This window comes from Poecile atricapillus, chromosome 17, assembly GCF_030490865.1.
Source record: "Poecile atricapillus isolate bPoeAtr1 chromosome 17, bPoeAtr1.hap1, whole genome shotgun sequence".
Classification (NCBI taxonomy): Eukaryota; Metazoa; Chordata; class Aves; order Passeriformes; family Paridae; genus Poecile; species Poecile atricapillus.
The window spans coordinates 6093380-6111919 of record NC_081265.1 but is presented as its reverse complement, the minus strand read 5'-3'; the positions used below and the strand labels follow the sequence as shown (position 1 = coordinate 6111919).

At 50.7% G+C, this 18540-nt stretch overlaps 2 protein-coding genes across 2 annotated transcripts; both read left to right on the top strand.

Annotated features, from left to right (window-relative positions):
• Nucleotides 1-1252: 1252 nt before the first annotated feature.
• Nucleotides 1253-4607, top strand: RSAD1 (radical S-adenosyl methionine domain containing 1). Its single transcript, XM_058852368.1, has 10 exons — nucleotides 1253-1537; nucleotides 1927-2060; nucleotides 2140-2344; nucleotides 2417-2782; nucleotides 2873-2936; nucleotides 3032-3179; nucleotides 3251-3305; nucleotides 3707-3810; nucleotides 3886-4036; nucleotides 4423-4607. Exons 1-10 carry the CDS (start codon nucleotides 1373-1375, stop codon nucleotides 4450-4452), a joined length of 1422 nt encoding a protein of 473 aa, XP_058708351.1. The 5' UTR covers nucleotides 1253-1372; the 3' UTR covers nucleotides 4453-4607.
• Nucleotides 4608-4970: 363 nt separating this feature from the next.
• On the top strand, nucleotides 4971-16664 carry MYCBPAP (MYCBP associated protein). Its single transcript, XM_058852358.1, has 19 exons — nucleotides 4971-5169; nucleotides 5857-5987; nucleotides 6915-7062; nucleotides 7164-7267; nucleotides 7747-7921; nucleotides 8246-8361; nucleotides 9051-9201; nucleotides 9380-9495; nucleotides 10167-10267; nucleotides 10878-10989; nucleotides 11321-11510; nucleotides 12137-12216; nucleotides 12769-12915; nucleotides 13090-13365; nucleotides 14156-14277; nucleotides 15009-15124; nucleotides 15577-15698; nucleotides 15864-16079; nucleotides 16550-16664. Exons 1-19 carry the CDS (start codon nucleotides 5124-5126, stop codon nucleotides 16613-16615), a joined length of 2535 nt encoding a protein of 844 aa, XP_058708341.1. The 5' UTR covers nucleotides 4971-5123; the 3' UTR covers nucleotides 16616-16664.
• The last annotated feature ends 1876 nt before the right edge of the window (nucleotides 16665-18540 follow it).

Below are 18540 nucleotides of genomic sequence, written 5' to 3'. Positions count from 1 at the left end.
CCACATCTGCACTCTGAAAGAAAAAAAATGTGGATGGTTTGTGTCAGACTCCTTCTGCAGTGTCTTTCCAACAAGTTCCTATCCTGTTCCCACACTGCTTGTGGGGCTGGTTTCAGGACTGATCCTTCCACATTTCACTCAGGTCTCCTCCCTCCCCTGGTTCCCTCCCTTCCTTCCCGAGGGAAGAAGTGTTACCTGCATGACAGCAAATGTAGCCAGGGACCTTGGGGACACAGAGACCCTCTGTGCCTGATGTCTAGGGAAGGACTGTTTACCCTCTTTTGCTTCCCACAGCACTAACCCAGGTGCAGGACAGGCCTGCAGTGAGTGGAGCTTCTCCTCCCCTCTCTGATCAGTACCTCCACCCTTGGCACAACCCCTGCTCTGCCACAGGTGCCCCATGTACTCACTGTAGATGGGGGGCAGTGGATAAGAAATGAATGACACCAGGCTTGGCTGGTGAGAACAGACACACAGCTGAGAAAACCAGTGAGTCCTGGTCACAGCCAGCACAGGGGGAACAGTCCCTGCCACCCCCCTCCTGCTCCTCTCCTGGGAGTGGGGCAGCACCACCCATGGGTCTGAGCCCTGGCAGACCCTGGTCCCAGGGAAGCTTTCCCTACCATCCCATGCCTTTCCCAGAGCATATCTAGCCCTCACCAGCCAGGACACCTCCCGTGGTGCCTCCTGCCGCTTCCCAACCCCTGGGATGATGAATCGCCGGCTGTAAATACTCACGGGAGAGGAAAAGCTGGCCCCTGTGGCTGGCATTGCGGTCTCAGTGTGTGCAGTGCTCCAGGCTCGCTCCATGGCTTCTGCCCTGCCCGTGCCTGAGTCCCGCTCTTAGAATCCTCGCTGCCTGCTCGGAAACTCCCCGGAGTGGGAAGGTTACATCAGTGATGAGTTATGCCGAACTCTGCGTTTCTGGCCTGGGAACAGGAATCTGCAGTCACAGCCTTTGTCATGGGCATTTCAGAGCTTCTCGTGACTATTAATAGAGACTACTTCACCAGCTGCGGGTTTGCACAGCCCTGAGTGGGGAAATGCCACCTTCCTCCGCCGAAACACTGGGAAACCCTTCCCGCTCCCGAGAAGCAGCCGGGGAAGGATGCGGGGGGAGATCCGAAACCTCGTTCGGACCGTGCGTCTGGGGAGGACACCGGGGGAGGACACCAGCCCTGGCATTCCCGGCACCGGGAGAGGACATTGACCGCAGCATCCCAGTGGTTCACAGCGAGCATTCCCTCCCAGCCCCGCCGGGAGCTGTCCCTGCTCCCTCCCGCGGGCGCTGCTCCCCGCCCAGCCCCGCGCACGCCGGGGCCGGCCCCGCTCGGTGCCCGCCCGCTGCGGGCGGTGCCGCGGCTCTCGGGCCATGGCGGCGCTGTGCAAGTGGCCGCGGAACCTGGCGGCTCTCGCTGCGGCGCTGCCCGGCGGGGGCGGCCCGGGACGAGCACCGGCACCGGCTCCTGCCTTGGAACCGGCCCCGGAGCCGCTCCCAGAAACGGCCGCCCCCGCCACAGCCGCGCTCTACGTGCATGTGAGCGGGGACACGGGGGGGAGCCCGGGGCTTGTGTATGTGCGGGGCTGCACGAAGAGTCACGGGCTTGCACACGTGGGGACACGCGTGGGTCCCGGGGCTTGTGCACCTCGAGGGGCACGGGGCTGGCACAGGTGGAAGGTGAACGTGGCTCCTTGGGACTCGCACACACGTGGGTGCATGTGGGACCCCGGGGTTTGCACACGCTGGGGAGAGCCCTGCCTTGTACGTGTCATGGGGCTAGCCTGAGCTGAAGGGTCACACCTGTGTGCCTTGTGGGGCAGGTGGGGGTGCACTGGGGTCCCTGCACTGGGCTGGGGCTGTTTCCCCTCAAAGTGCAGTGGCTAGGGTTGAGGGCATGGCCGTCCCCACACGCCCCGTGCCCGCAGTGGCCCTACTGCCGCAAGCGCTGCTCCTACTGCAACTTCAACACGTACGTGGTGCCGGCGGTGGACGAGTCGGCTGTGCGCGCCTGTCTGGTGCGGGAGGCACGGACCCTGCTGTGCCTCGGCCAGGTGCACAGGTGGGTGCACACGGTGGGCTCATGGGGAGTACTGGGCCCTTCTGTGCCCACCTGCAGCTTCCCACCCTCTGCCCTACAGCGTCACCTCCGTCTTCTTCGGCGGGGGCACTCCCAGCCTGGCCAGCCCCGGCACTGTTGCAGCAGTGTTGGAGGCTGTGGCAGGGGCTGCCCACCTTCCTTCTGGTGCTGAGGTCACGCTGGAGGCCAACCCCAGCTCCACCAGCACATTGCGCCTTGCCGGCTTCAGGGCAGCTGGGGTCAACCGCCTCTCCATCGGCGTCCAGGTGAGAGGGGCTCTCCCCACCGCAGTGCCCGCAGCCCCCCATGGCCCCATTGTCACCACGCTCCCTCTGCAGTCGCTGGATGATGCCGAGTTGAGGATGCTGGGCCGGGAGCACACAGCGGCAGAGGCACGGAAGGCTGTGGAAGCAGCGCGGGAGCTCTTCCCTGGCCGAACCTCCATCGACCTCCTGTTTGGGCTGCCGGGACAGAGCCAGGATGCCTGGACCCAGAGGCTGGAGGCAGCCTTGAGGCTTTGTGACGACCACATCTCCCTGTACCAGCTGACGCTGGAGCGGGGCACGGTGCTGGCAGCACAGGTCCAGAGGGGAGCCCTGCCCGCATCCCCCCAGGATCTGCTGGCTGACATGTACCAGGCTGCCCGCACTGCACTGGTGGGCGCTGGATTCCGCCACTATGAGGTCTCAAATTTTGCACGGAAGGTGAGGTACCCCCCATGCTGTGGCCCCCCAGGTCATGCTGGTCCCCCAGCAGGCTCAGCCCCTTCCCTCACCCCAGGGTTCTCCCCACAGGGCGCCCTCAGCACCCACAACCTCTCATACTGGCGGGGTGACCAGTACATCGGTGTGGGGCCAGGTAAGGGGGTGATAGAAGGCCAGTGTGGGGGAGTGTGTGGCCATGTGCACCATGAGCTCCACGAGCTCCACTGTCCCCCTCTCTGGCTGCTGCAGGGGCACATGGGCGCTTTGTGCTGCGGGGTGAAGGTGGCTGTAGCCGGGAAGCCCGTGTCCAGACCCTGGAGCCTGTCACCTGGATGCAGGAGGTGCAGAGCCGGGGACACGGCACCAGGAGTCGGGTGGTGCTGAGCCTACTGGAGCAGTGAGTACTGGGGTCCCTCCCCATGCTCCCTGCCTGTCTGTGCTGCCCCACAGCTCTGTGTGTCCCCACAGGCTGGAGGAACTGCTCACCCTGGGACTGCGCACGGATGAAGGCATCACACAGGAGGTGAGGAGCCACCTGTGGCAACACCCCACACTGACCTGATGTTAATCCTAGAATGGTTTGGATTGGGTGGCCTTAAAGCCCATCTCATTCCACCTCCTGCCATGGGCAGGAACACCTTCCACTGGACCAGGTTGCTCCAAGCCCTGTCCAACCTGGCTTTGAACATTTCCAGGGATGGGATCCACAGCTTCTCTGGGCAACCTCTGTCAGGGCCTCACCACCCTCACAGGAGAATTTCTTCCCAATATCTAAGCCAAATCTGCTGTTTCCATCCATTCCTCTCTTTTCCTGTCACTCCATTCCCGTCTACAAAGCCCCACTTCAGCTGTCTCGTAGCCCCTTTGGGTACTGGGATGTCGATGCCCCATCACTAACATCCTTCTCTCACACTGGGCACACAGCGCTGGGGGCACTTCTCCCCCCATCTCAGCCTGCAGGCCGTGTTTGGGGAGCCAGGGGAGGCTCAGGCACTTCAGCAGGAGGGCTGGCTTGTCCTGGACAGCAGGTGAGCCCCAGGGAGCCGTGGGCTGGGCCGGGGGTCTCCCCGGGGCACCGGGGCTCAGCACCACCTCTTTCTCAGGGGGCTGCGGTGCACCTGGGCTGGGCTGGCCGTGCTGGACTCGCTGCTGCCTGACCTGCTCTGGCAGCTGCAGCGGGTGCTGGGCGCTGCCCGGCGCCCACCGAGGGGGACCCTGGCAGAAGAACGAGCTGGTGGCCGGGATGTGAGGGCTGTAAGTGGCCACAATGGATAATAAATCTCAAGAGCAGTGTGCTGGCAGAGGAGTGCTGGGGCAGGTTTTACTGCAGGGTGGGCCCCTGTATCCCGGTGTTCTGCGTGTCCTGAAGCCTAGTGTCCCATGTCCCTGGTGTCCGTGTTATAGATAAAAAGTCGATCTAATTTTGTCCCTCTCAAGGCCATTTTCGTCTTGGGACATCACTTCCAAACTACATCCTGTACCTCAATTTTAATATGTAACATCTGTAAAGGGGTGCATCTGCCTTGTAACACTGATTCTTTTAATTGCTTCTAATAATAACTTTAACAACAATTACAATTTAGTTAGCACGAGTCAATTCCATTTATTACAGTTACGTTATTGTGATTTGTTCTCCACAGTCTCCTCTCCCCTCACGCTTGGATTGTTGACGCTGCATGGCCTGAGGGCGGGCTCGTTACGCGCAGGCGCGGCAACAGCTGAGCTCCAATCAAGGTGCACTAAAGCAGTCTCCACCAATGGGAGGCCAAGAAGAGTTGATTGACAGGCGCTGGGCGGGGCCAGGGTTACCTGTGCACCCCCCCCCCCCAATAAAAGGCGGAGCAGCCATTTTGTGAGTGAGCACGTGGCAGACGGTCATGTGCTCTCCGCGCCGTCTTGTTTCTTATTCAGTCCTTGTATTTTGTTATGGTTTAATAAACCTTTGGAATTTCAAAAGTCAGCGTCGTTTCTCACATCCGGGTATCCCGGAGTCCTGGCGCCCCAATATCCCGCTGTGTCCGGGTATCCCCGTGCCACGTGTGTTCCTATTCGCCCAGTGTTCCGTGTCCCGGGTGTCCCGGGTGTCCCGGTCCATCCAGCGATCCCGCTGCGCTCCGGTCCCCCGCTGTCCCTGCCCGTGTCGCAGCCGCAGAGCGCACGCGTGTGGGCAGGCGGCGCATGCGCACGGTGCGCCCCGCCCGGGGGGAGCGGTGCCGCGGAGCGCCGGCAGGGGGCGCTGCCCGGGGCCGCTGGTGCCCGCGCGTCCTGTCGCGACCCATCGCGACCCATCGCGACCCATCGCGACCTGCGGCGGGCCCGGCCCCTCGGCGCTGCTCGGGACATGGCGGCGCGGCGGGGGACTCGGGCCCGGTGCCGCACTCCCCCTGGTACGGCCCGCAGCAGGGCGCGGCTGGGCAGCGAGCGGCCGGGCCGGGCCAGGCCGAGCCTGCGGCCTCGAAGGGGCCGTGGTTGGAGAGGCCGGGACCAGCCCCTTCCCCAGCCAGTGACCTCCTGTCATTATTGTGATATTTTATCTTTTAAAGGAACAAGTCCCAGCGGGAGGGGCGCGCAGGTTAAGGGGGAGCAGCCCCTGGTGGAATCCCCTCAGCTTGGCCCGCAGGGGCCGGCGGAGCTCCCTGTGCCCGGCTCTGTCCGGGGTTGGTATTGCAGAGCTCTTCCGACCCTGAGCAGCTCCTGGAACCCAGTGCTTTGTTACCCGAGCCCTGCTGGGTGAGCGCAGGTTATCTGTGTACTTGCAGCTGGAGCTGGAAACTTCCCAGGAATGTGCTGTTCCACCTGCAGGCATCTGTATTTCTTTGCATTTACCATACCCGTTGTCTCTCATCTAGAATAAAGTGTGAGACAGTTTACTCCTATTTGACCCACTCTGGTTTTTGGAGGTTCACAGATGATGGGTTTTTTTTCAGTTACAAGAGATGTTGAATTTAATTGTTCTGTGCAACCTTAAAGAGAAGTAATCCCAAAACATAGTTCATCTGGAAATCATTAACTATCCTGACAGAAATATGGTGCTTCCGTGGGAGACTGAAGAAGTCTCTTCATCTGTTTTTTAGGCAGGAAGGAAAAGACTTTGGAACAGCCCTGTTCAACTACTGCAGAAGAGCCCAAGCCTGAGCCTGTTCCATATGTTCTGCAAGGAGAGGACATCCAGGCACTTGAAATTAAGGTGGAGGACCTGGAGAAAGTATGTATGAGTATTTTTACTGCTAGAAATAGCTGCCTTAACTGACACTCTCCTTTTGTGTGTTTAACAGAGGGTGCTGCCCATTTACAAAAGCCAAAACTCACTCCTGCAGCTGAGTTCTCATGCCATTTTGTCTGTAGGGCTTTTTATCATGATAAAATGTCAGCTCATCAGGTTCAGTTGCTAAAAGTAAAGCATTATAGGTGCCTGTGCAGTCCTTTCAAGTGGAAGGATAAGTCATCTGCCTCTTCAAAATTACATCTTCAGCTTTCTGATCTAATGAGATGTGTAAGTTGTTTAGTAGCTCTGTTGGCTTTCCTTCCAAAAAGCAGGTCACAGTGTGTGAGTGGAAGCATTTGGGTGTCAGCAGCAGAAATCTCTTCTGGAAAGTGATTTAAAACTCTCATGCCCCTGTTATAAACCAAGATCCAGAGGAGTAAGACAGTAACTGAGTTGGTATCTGCACAGCTGGGTCACTGTGCTGTTTGCACAAAGTGTCCTGTAGGGGAAGAATCACAGAAGATTTGGCTTAGAAAGGACCATAAAACTCATCTGTCTCCATCCTCCCCCCCTTGCCGTGGCAGGGACACCTTCCACTATTCGAGGTTGTTCTGATCCCCATCCAGCCTGCCCTTGGACACTTCCAGGGATGGGGCAGCCACAGCTTCTCTGGGCACTCTATGCCAGGGCCTCACTACCCTCAGAGGGAAGAGTTTTTCCTAATAGGTAGTCTAAATCTACTCTTCTACTTTGAATCCATTCCTTCCTCGTCCTGTTGTTACACGTCCATGTGAAAAGTCCCTATCCAGGACTCACAGGACCCCGCCAGGAACTGATATGGCTACTGTGCATATCCTAAAAGGATCAGATGGAATAAAGGTGAGTCACTGTGTACCTAACTGCACTGTGACTGTTTATTTCCTGAAGCTTCATGCTCCACGCCTTCCCCATGATGCTGGGAGAATTCCAGTTCAGAAGAATTACCTTGTCCGCAAATACCGACCCAAGGAGGTGGCACATCTCGTAGCACATCCTGTTCACCCCAAGGCACCCAGGGGACCACTGACTTTTCCTGGTAGGGTTCAACTTCACATCTTACTTCTGGGTTTTGGTTTTGCTAAGCCAAACTTTAGTGACCTGGCTCTGGGGTTGGGTATTTTTATATGTATGTTGTAGGACCAAGACAGTTTGATGATGGCTGTGAAGAGATCCTCCCTCATCACATTTTGGGAAGTCTCCAGGAGTTAAAGATGGAGGCCTTGGCCAGAAGAAACACTCAGGTTGGTTTGCAGAGTTAGGAAAATGCTGCTGCGTGGCACTTTTCCAGAGGTGGAGTGTAGTGCCTGCAGTACCTTTCGATGCTTTCCAGCACCTATCAGGAGCAGGGCAGGCCTGAGGTGTGGTTTTCCCAGCCTCACACTCTCTGGGAGGGTTTGCCTTCAGAGAAACTGCACCAGCAGGTTTTGGAGTCCTCTGTGCAGGACCAGGTCATGGAGGGAGCAATTACACAGGCTTGCTCTTCCCTCTGTGCCCTGCTGATAGTTTCAGGGAAGAGCTGGTGTTGCAGCAATGCCATTGCTGGAGTCTCATTACTCAGATAAATATTTCCTTTGTGTCTGAGTGTGTCCTTACTCCCCTGGTTTCCTTCCTCTCAGATTACTAATATAACAGTGCTGATAATCTGAAGAATTCTTCTTCCCTCTCCCATTCCTGTTCTGGTGTGCATGGAGAGGTTCATTAATGTTTAATCTCTCATCAGCTAGCAGATGCTATTAAGGTTCCTCATCCAGATGTTACTGCAGCAGCTTTAAAAGAGGAACATGGAAGAGAGAAGAAAGAAAAGACACATCAGGCCAAACTAGCAGAGCACAAAGCTTTCCAGAACTGGAACCATCATATGGCAATGAGGAAAAAGCAGGAGAAACACCTAGGAGGTGAGAAAAGCTAAGGAGGTCTCATTCTGTGAAATTCTGTGTGCAGGTGGAGAAGTTTGATGTCCCCACACCAAACCACAGCGGTCATTGCCCAGCAGGTGTAATCCTATTGCCATTGCAGTCTAACTCCGTGTTCTCAGAGCTTCCACACTGCTTATGCTGGTGGCTCTGGATGGGGTGGGAAGATGAGCTGGTGGCTCTGGATGGGGAGGGGATAGTGGATTTGGCAGGGAACTGTGTGGGTGGGTTACAGGTGAACAGTAAGGATAGCAAAGGGTGTGCCCAGAAGTGCAGCACCAATGGTGTGACATTTTTTATTTATAGAAATTCTTCACAAGCCAGAGAATGAATTGCTGATGAACATGTCAGACAATTATAGGCAAATTCAGGAAGAACGTGACCTCATTGACCGGAGTCTCCCTGCCCTATTTCCTGGAAAGGTGAGAGCCCCACTTCCTGTGTGTCCTGATTGTACTGTTCTTTTGAAACACTGTTCTGAGTAAGTCTCTGAAGTGCTGTCAGGAGATGTTTATCACTCTGAATTAATTTTGTTTCAATTGATTCACTCTGAATCCCTCAGCTTGGTATCTGAGCAGAGCTTTCAGGGACATGAAAAATAAAAAGCTGAACTGTGCTATCCATACCATTCAGGGGAAAGTGGTGATGAGCAAGTGGCATTTCTTGAATGTCACCACTGTTGTGCCCTGGGAAGTGGCATGGGAACGTGTTGCAATTAATGTTCCAGTGGCAGAAAGATCTGATAGCTTCAGGCTTGGATTTTAGTGATTGCCATGGAGAAAAGGGCACAGGTAAGGCAGGAGGGTTATGGGAATATTGTGTTAAAATCCTTTTTTCACATTTATAGCGCTATCAAAGAATTTGCATTTGTGTGAGGCTTTGTTTTAATATCATTCTACCTTCACGTGCACTAGATAGAAGAAAGTTCTTTTGTCTTTGACAGCAGCCTGATAGAAAATGTTGGCTTGCTCTGCAGAAAAGGATAATCCATAGGCTTTTAAAATGCTCATATAATCAGGATGAGACCTCTTCCTTTTAGCTTCACGTGCCTGTGAAAATAGCAGGTAGCTGCACAACTCTGTATCACTGGGAGCCTTGTTTCCCACCCTAGGGATACCGAGTGGGAAGTGAGTTCTGGAGCCTTCCTGAGCAAATCGGGGATGAGCTCACCGGGCTGACTCTGACCCTGACTCGGACAGAATGTGGGCACCCAGAGCCATTCACTCATGTGGGGAAACCCCGAACTGTCCAGAGGGAAACAGGTAAGGGAACACTGCAGAGAGGTGATTCCAAAGAAATGCAGCACAAGTGTGGAGGAGCAGCTCCTTCTTGTTAAGCCTCCTCTTTAAAACACTACAAGGCCAAAGTTTGGCAGAGAATAAAATTTGATTAGGCATGTGGGTGTGTTGAGAGTGAGCTCTTGTATGGGTATTTCCACAGGTCTGAAGCCTCCAAAGAAGATTCCTTGCCACCTAAACTGGGATAAGAGTCTTTTCCTGAAACATCGACGGCAGGAGCTAAAATCTCTCCTAGAGGAGCTGGGCTTTTTTAAGCCGGTAAGACCAGAGGAACAAGGACATTCTTAGTGTCTCTTGTCAGGTGCTGTAGAGTAACAAAATTGCCTAAAGAGGATCTGGAAAAAGCATTAGGAAACTAAAACTTTGTTCCACAGTGCTTTTCCTGGAAATTCCCACATTTCCAAAGGGCCACACCTATGAAGGAGTTGTCTGACCTCCTGAAGTGTTGGATAGAGTCTAGGAGCCTCAGAGTAGGACACCTAACCAGCAGCGTGCAGCTTCCAGGACCTAGGAAAAACTTGCTGAGTGCTGTTGCAGGACTTTGATTTAGTGCCATGGGGCAGAGGGTAGAGATCTTTACCCATGTGGAAGACACACAGAAATAATCTCCTGAAGGCAGGTGGCCCCTCCTCCTACAAGCAGGCCAAACTTCACTTTTTTGTCTTTGAAACCTCTCTGAGGGTGAGAAATGTGTGAAGGACACTTTCTCCATGCATCATTGCTCGTTGGGAATGCAGTCATCTTGGACTCCTGGGAATCTCAGAATTGGTTCTTTCCCATGTCCCTTGAGCATTCTTTGGATACCTCTAAAAACCATTGTGATACCACAACTTTACTTTACTTGACTGAGTTGGTGCATTTGTCTGATGTTTTAATGTTCTTTCTATATAAAAGAACAAGTGTGAGTCGGTCATTCTGTGTATGTCCAGGATCTGGAAGGACTGGAGGTGATTGGGAAAGGGCAGCCTTTCACATCTGTCTCAGCTGAGGCTTTTCGAGATACCACCATTTCTGAAGAGATTGAGACCCTGTAAGTTTTACTTTGTGGCAAAATAAAGAATTTTGGGTGTGCACCATTTGAGGATATCCTTAGCTGTTATGAATGGAGACAAGTTTCCACTGGGACATAATAAAAGGCATATTCTTAAATTATTATCACCATATTTAGGAGCTGTTGTCCCTTTGTGGGCTTTGTGTCTAAGGAGCAAGAATCAGAGAAAAGTTTTGTTGAGGCTCTTCCTCCAGTTTTCATTCTGTGTGTCTTCAGAGCTTACATCAGGCAGGGTGGGATTCTACTCTCAATTATCTCCATTTGATTGTCTTTTTCTAGCCTTCCATCATTAATTTCCTGGTTTTCCCTGTTCTATCTGTAACAGACACAACCTGAGGGCCCCTTGTTCTTTTTCACTCATGTACTTCAGGCAGGTCTCATTCTTTTGTATTCTGTCCTGTCCTCCTTGTCAGTGATATGTAGCTAGATGGGTTCACCACATCTGCAGGGTTCTGTCGCTAAAGAGATTGCTGTGTGATAAAACATTAAATGGGATTATTTCTGTTAGGGTCTTGTAGATCGCCCCTCGTTCTCCCCTCTCTGTAAGTGAATTTCACTCCATGAAAATGCTGGCTTTTGTTTTCTTTAGCAGTGATCCCTTAGGTGACTCCTTCATTGTGGTTCCAGAAGCTGAAAAGGTTCCATCTTTAGTTTTCTGTGGCCAGCCTGCTCGTTGGATAAAGGGCGTCACTGCTTGCAGGGTAATTGTGAGATTTTAATTGTTTAGTCAAGCTAAGCCTATTTGAGTTCCCAAGTCAGTTGTACAGTAAGTGTCACTCCAAGGCCTCACAATGGGGGCTTATTCTGAACATAATAGAGTATCCCTATGTTTGCTCCAGAGGGATCTAGGAACAGAAGCTCTGGTTGTGGTGTGAGGTTCAGATTCCCAGGCTTTCTCTGTATAATGGCCACTTCTTTGGACCTGCCTTACAAGTTCTCCTAGCAAAGGCTCAACCCCTTTTTTGAGCTATGACTTCATGCAGAATAATTCCTGCCAGATAGAAATTGTTATCTTTTCCCTCTTCCTTGTAGAAGGAAATTGGCATTGCTGCCCGGCTCACCTTTGAGACTCTGGCTAGAGAGAAGGCTGAAAGCTTCCTGACAGTGACCAATGATGGCAGAGCTGCCATTTGGTACAACTGGATGAGGCTCCCCCAGCAGATCCCCTCCAGAGGAGCCAAGGGGAGGAGGATGCCCTATTTTTACTTTGATACCAGACCAGGTATGAGACCTGCTGGTCTCCAAGACCTTTTTACCTCAATCAGAGAGCAGGAATTTGGGAGTTACCTGGGATGTGGAGTCTGACTAATGGCAGAGAACTGCTGGGTGATTTCTCCTGAGGAAAACACCCTGGGTTGTCAGAGCTGACTCACCCCAAAAGAGCTGTGCAAGGCAGATCACTCTCCTGGAACTTAAAGGAAAGGAGGTTGCTTCTGCTCTGAGTGTAAATGGGTGAAATACTGAGCAGTGAATAATTTTCTAATGGCAAACAGGGCATAATCTTCTGGAGGAAAACCAGCTTGCTGTAGAAGGAGTGCAATGGGAATAACGCCAGTTCAGGAACATAGGGACTGAGAGTAAATCTGGAAGGAGAACAATAGCTGGATGAAGTGTGATTACCAGCTAAATTATGGGGAAAGAGTCTTGTAGAGAGATAAGGACACTTGGGGTGGTGTTGGAAAAGTGTCAGGCTAACCAGGTGGCTTCTTGCAGACCAATGTATTTTCTCTCTTACTTCAGGTGTAATTTTGCCTGGAGAAACTCGGAGGTTTTCCTTTATTTTCAAGTCAGAGAGAGCAGGCATTTTCAGTGAGCCCTGGGAATTTAGGACACATCCTCTGTTATTAGGAGGAGCTCTGCTTCAGGTGACCCTTTGGGGAATTGCTGTGTATGAGGATAAATTGGCTGACTTCAGAGAGAAACTGGAGGTAACCAAGCATGTAGCTGGGTAACTGAGCTTTGAACTTTATATGAAAATAGAGGATAAGGGTAGGAGTGGACAACATGGTATTTTTATTGTTGTGCAATTACTATTGAGAGTGAGATTTACAGAATGTCTGCACATACTTGAGCAGGTTTGCTAAATAACATGAAGAAATCTTCATTCTATTGTAATGTTGTTACTAAAGACATGACTGTGTCTCCTGAAGTGTTCACACTGGTCCTTTAAATAATGAAATTTCTGTTGGTAATTAATTTCATTAGCTACTTAGTGGGAAGGGGATTGACTGCTGTACACTATGATAGCAGTTAAGGTATAAATTGAAAATTACACCATGCTTTGAAAAGTATAGTTTGGGGGGAGGATTTGTAGAGTTTATTTGAAAAACTGTTGGAAGGATTGCTGTGCTGTGTATTTGCAGTTGTTCATGTCCTTGTAACTCTATATAATGAATAGTGTGGTTACAGGTAGGACTGAATTTGTGTGTTTGCATATGCAATGGAGACTCACACATGTTGTTCTTGTTGTGGTGCCTCAGAGTGAGCTGGCTGCTCGAGAAGGTGCTGCTATAGTGAAAGACAGCCTGAATGAACTTCTTGACCAAATTCGGACACCCGAACGCACCCCATCTCCTGTGGATGCCTGTGTCACAGAGGAAGAGCTGTTCCACAGGAAAAATCCCCAGGTGATGTTTGCTGTTGGATGGACTGCACAACTGAAATAAGTGGGGAGGGCAGACCCATGGGGCTGCTGAATCCCTGGGGTTCTGAAGCTGGCAGAGTCTGCCATGGAGGCTTTAACAGTTGGGTTTGAAGAGGGAAGGTGCAGCTCATGTTTACCTTTTCCCCCCTTATTACAGTTGCATTATCAGCATCAAGTGATAAAGCAGCTGCATAAACTATGGAGACAGCACCTGGCTGTTCCTTCAGAGAAGGAAGTGCCCTTGGACCAGAGGAGCGCTGCAGAGGACATGGAGCACCAAGAGAGCACCTCAGAGCCTCCCTCTGCCCAGAGCAGCACCACTGAGCTCACACGTGGGAAGTACACATCAGAGGAGGCTCCAAGGGAAAAGAGCATTGAGGAGGATGAAGCAGGTCCTTCAGGATGGAACCTTTCCCTCGAGGACTTTAAACAGGTGGTCACCTCTGTTCCCACAAGCTGATGGTGTGTTAATTCTCCTACAAACAGCCCAGCCTGCCCCAGTGTGAGCCCACCTAAAGGGCTGCTGCCAGTATGCTGGGAGTTTGAGAGATTTACGATGTGTGTTGGCTCTGCTAGCCACACCCTCAGGGCTCCTGTAAAGAGATTCCCAAGAGATTGTGTGGGCTGTTGTGTGAAGAAGAAAAGAGAGCCACACAATATAATAGATATTTTAAGCTCTGCTCTTCCCCTGTTAGCTTTCTGTCATCCCAGGACTGAATGTGGGGGGGCAGGCTGGGCTTACAGCCTCCTGTGGCTCCCTCAAGGGTTCTTCTTGGAGAGTCCTTCCTATTCATCAGAGAACTAAGGGGGCACTCATGACAGGCTGTGGATAAAGTACAGACCTCCCTAGATTAAAGCAAGAGTCCTTTGGATTCGATCCCTGCTTTTTCTGTTGTGCTGTCTTGGAAATCTCTCTGTTTTTATAACTAAGCTTTACAAGGGAGCCTTCTAGCTTGACAGAATCCCTGTTTCCCAGCACACCTGAAGTTGCAAAGGGGATTAATATCAGTCTGATGGGGGAATCCGGGATTGTTCCACAAATCTTGGGAACCTTGGCCATATCCTAGCTGTGTAGGAAGCCCCATCTGGGTGTGTAAGTGCCCAGTGCAGCCTGGTTTCATACAGGTGTCCAGGAAGACAGCTGTGGGCTGCTCCACTGAGCTCAGGGACTGGGAATAAAGACTGAGAAGTGCTCCACAGCCCTTGTGTGTTTTCTCTCACAGGCTATAATGTCAATCCCCGAGGAGGAGCAGCGGGAAGAAGCACTGACCCAGCTCAATAAGGCAGCTCTGGAGCTGTGTGTTGAACAGAGGCCAACTCAGTCAGACCTTCTGTATCCACTCTGGTGCGTTACCTTTGCAAGGAAGAGCTTGTGAAAACATTGTGTGATCAACAGCGTCAGCAAGCTCTGTTACGAGTGTTGTGAGTCAGAGTGCACATAATTATACGAGTTCTAGAAGTCATCTTTACACTCTGATTTTTTTAATAGCTTAATTGTAGCAGTTCTCTAGGACCCAAATGCCTTTTTTTTTTTTTTTTTCCTGTGGATAAGTTTAGAATATTAAATGCATGTAGTTTTGGAGAGTGTACAAGATTATTTCTGGCAAGATTATTCCAGTCTGTATTTATGAAACCTTTGGGTATTATCTGTACCCTTTTACTCAGATAACTGTCTCCTTCCTCATACAGTCTCTCTGTTCTTTGCTCAGGCTTTCAGACTGTAAACACATCAACAGCTTTGAGTTGCTTCTAAATTAGAAGGATGCAGGTTCCTCTTGGGAAACACAGAGCAGGTTGATTTACCAATGTGTGTCATGTTGAAGAGCAGACCTAGTTTCACAGTAATATTTATGGGTTCCTGGGAGCCTGTTGATTTGCAAACCATTGAGACCTTGGAGGGATCTAACACGAGGAAAGCAATTTAGCACCCCCCTGCACAGATATTTAGACAGTGGGTGCTGTTCTGTTGGTTTAATTGCACAGGGCAGCTGTCAGGTGCCTTCACTCCTGGGCACAGGGTCAAACAAGGTGGCAGTTGCTGCACTGTCTCCCTTCTGATCCTGATCATTTTCTCAGCCTCCAGCTGTGGCGTGGAGCAATTGATGACCTGGTGAGTCACTCTCTGAGGCTGAGATCCCTGCTTGGTTTGATTAAGAAGGACACCTATGTAGAAGCTGTTCCAGAGGAAACAGGTAAATGGTGGTTTGAGCACAGCAACTGCTTTCTGTTGGAAATACAAAAAAACATGATGAATTTGAACTGAAATATCAATTTCAATATGTCTCCCTGAGGAAAAAGCATCAGGAAAAAACCCAGCAGATTGTGTGACAGTACTAATTGGGGTCTGTGGTTTAGCATCAGTGAAAAAAAAAACCCACTCACAAAAAAGACCTTTTAATTTAGCTAGGTCTAGCCATGGTTTTCACACAGACTGACCCAGCAGACACTGGGATGAGGAATGAGACCTCTTCATTCCTTGTTTAAAAAAGGAACTCTTCAAGATATTGTTTTTCAGTGCAGTACATCTCAGATTAATAAAAAGAGGAAAATATACTGCAAAAGTATTCCCACTGTGCTAGTGCAGTGGGCTGGACTTTCTGGATGTGTGGAGGTTTTTGGTTAATTGAGATCCTTTCTTTTGTAGAGGAAGTACAGCAAGGAGGAGCAAATAAAGGAGGAAAGGAAGACAAAATAATTACTAAGAAAGAAGAGAAAAAGGATAAAGAAGGCAAGAAAAGCAGAGGGACATCAGGGAAAGAGAAAGTGGTAGGTGTTGGGATGCTTGGTGAGCCCTGAGTGCTGGGGACAGCATGATCCATCCTGAGTTTGAGCTGGTTTCCAACCCAGTGAAAGATGTGCTGCTGCTGGGAGATGCATCTTGAGCAGTGTCCTGACCTAGGTCCCTTTTACTCTTGGTCTGTCCCTGATTAGGATCATTCAGGCAGCAGAAAGCTGAAAGCAAAAGATGAGAAGCAAGGATCTTCCATTTCAGTGCAGGACGTGAAAGGTGGGGCAGAGTCCATCAAAGGAAGAGATGAGAAGCAGACGGTGAAAGAGGGAGCTGAAAATACAGATGGGGCAGAACCTGCTCAGGAGCAGGCAGACTCTATTGCACGTGAAACATACCAGGAAAAGCTCTATATTGAAGTGAGTCTGACCAAAGCTTGTGTCATTGTCTTGGTTTTGTTCTTTTCTTGTAAGGCACACTGAGGCTCAGGGAGAGAGGCAGGAATTTTGTTAAACTCAGAAAACTGGCAGACATATGTCCCTTGTGCTGCAGCAAGGTAAGTGTGAAATCCAAATTAATTTGTTTCAGCCTAGAATCTGCTAGCAGAAATCCAGCCATTATACAGCCACATGCGGGACTTCTATCTGGGATGCCTTTAGCATTGCTTGCAGACTCTGGAGGGATCAGCTGAATTAATTGTACCTCAGATAATGTTAAACACACTTCATAGCCAGGGAAGTTACTACTAGAGCTCTGTTAGCAGCAGGCTGCCACTTCTGTGTGGTTGTGTGTGTGCACATATGAAAATGTACCTCAAACCATTTCTGTCAGTCTCAGCCTCAGGATTTCTTCATGTGTTTTCACTGCAGTCTTCTCTGAATTTCTGTAGGTTTACAGGCTGCTGGATTCAATGGTGAGTGAAATGGTATCTTTATTTGAGGATGTAAAGCAGTAACATGCTCTGAAGTGGAAGTGAAGCCCTCTGTATGTAGAAACAGATTTGCTTTTAAAAAAATGAAATAAATAACCATGTTTACACAGATGGAGTGGAGATTCTTCTTTCTGAAGTGATTCAGTGATTACAAATACTGGGCTGCCTTTTTTCTGACACACTGTGATGTGAGACTACTGCTAGGTCATCTGTTACTGCTACAGATGATGCTTGCCAAGAAGAGACAAGGCAAGAAGCATCACCACCTCAGAAAACGTTAAGACTGGAAAATACTGGTATTTCTGCTAAAGGAGAATTTAAAAGTGCCAGTTACCATGAGGTATGTTCTTTGTGTCTTGACTGTGCTTGGCTAGCAGGTGAGTGAGCAGGGTGTTCTTGTACTCATGAATACTGGTACCAGGAGAGCAGACAAATCCATCCTGGTTTTTATCATATTTTTGGCGGCTTGTCCAGTCTCCCCTTGGGACTTGCTGATGGGATGCTTCTCTGAGGCATTCTGGATCCCACTAAAAACACTGTCCCAAGGGGTGTTGCCACCCTGCCTGGTTTTGCACTCAAAATTTTCCTTCTTGTGCTGATCTTATCATCTCTTTCCACTGAGCTCCAGGTACTCATGCCCCATTCTGAGGGCATTCTGAGCCAGGTGTTACATGCTTCCTTCCAAGACTAATCACTCTTAAATGAGAGAAATTTGTGCTATAGAAGTTGTGAGCCATGGTAAGGCCTCGTGTTAGAGACATCCCTCCAGTCCATCCATCTGCTTGTGTGTCTGGGCTCTTCACCATTTTCCTTCTGTGTTCATCACTGCTGGAATGGGGCTTTTTGTGGAGGCATCCCAGACCTGAGTTTGGCACATTGGACTTGGAGCAGGTTCCCGAGGCAGAGTGAGCTCTGTGTGGGGTCTGTCTTGGTCTGATGTCAGTAAGTGTCACCTTCCTGGTAAAAGCAGCTGGACAGCATTCCCCAGAAAGGCTTTGGCCCTGTAGAGCAATGACATCAGTGTAGATCATTAATTGGGGATGGTGATCCCACTGGAGCTCTTAGGCAGCAGATGCCTATCCATGCTGAGCATCACTCAGCCATGAGTTCAGTGGCTCCAGGTGTGTCCCTTGGGCACGTGGCCCTGTCCCTGGGCTGGCACACGGCTTGGAGCTGCACCTGTAGTGTGAAATGACTGCTTCTTCTGCTGAATTGGTGTCCTCTGCTTCCTCATTTTAACTCCTGTGCTGTCCCTGGGGAGAGTATCTATTCCTCCCCTTGGCTCCCAGCAGCACCATGGTAAAGCACAGCTTGTTTTTTTCACTGGCCAGGTGAGGCTCCTCATCTTTTGAGATGTTTTCTCTTTGTGGGGTGTGGGGAAGCATTTTGGCTTCTATAGCAGCAGGAGCCTCCTCTGGCTTAGCGGGCACAGACCCACAAAGGGAATGTCTCTGCTCAGCATTCCTGGAGTGAGAATTTCAGCAACATTTTGAGAATTGGGAGGAAAAAGGCCTGAAGTTGGGGTGTGTCTCACAGGCTCTGACAATAGCTCCTGCCTCCCTGGAGATGATTATCAGCTTGTGAATCTGCCCAACTCAAACTGCTCAAGCCATCTGTTTCTAGGAGAGAGTCTGCACAGTTGAGAGGCAGGAATCCTTTCATTTGGTAGCTTTACCTTAAAGGATGGCAAAGCCCATCCATGTCTCCATGGATCCATATCTTCAGTCCAGCCTATTGAAACCAGGCTCCATGTGTTCATCTACCCACAGGAAAATCTGTTAATACAACACCGGGTAGATGAAAGTTTTACATCAGTCACGTACAATGGAAGAATGTCCTGTGCTGGCATCTTTCCTTCTCAGGGAGGAGTCTGGTGGCAGAGGGCAAGTGGGTGGCATAGGAGTTCTGCAAAGGAGAACAAACCTGTGAATAGTCTAATTTCTTGTCAT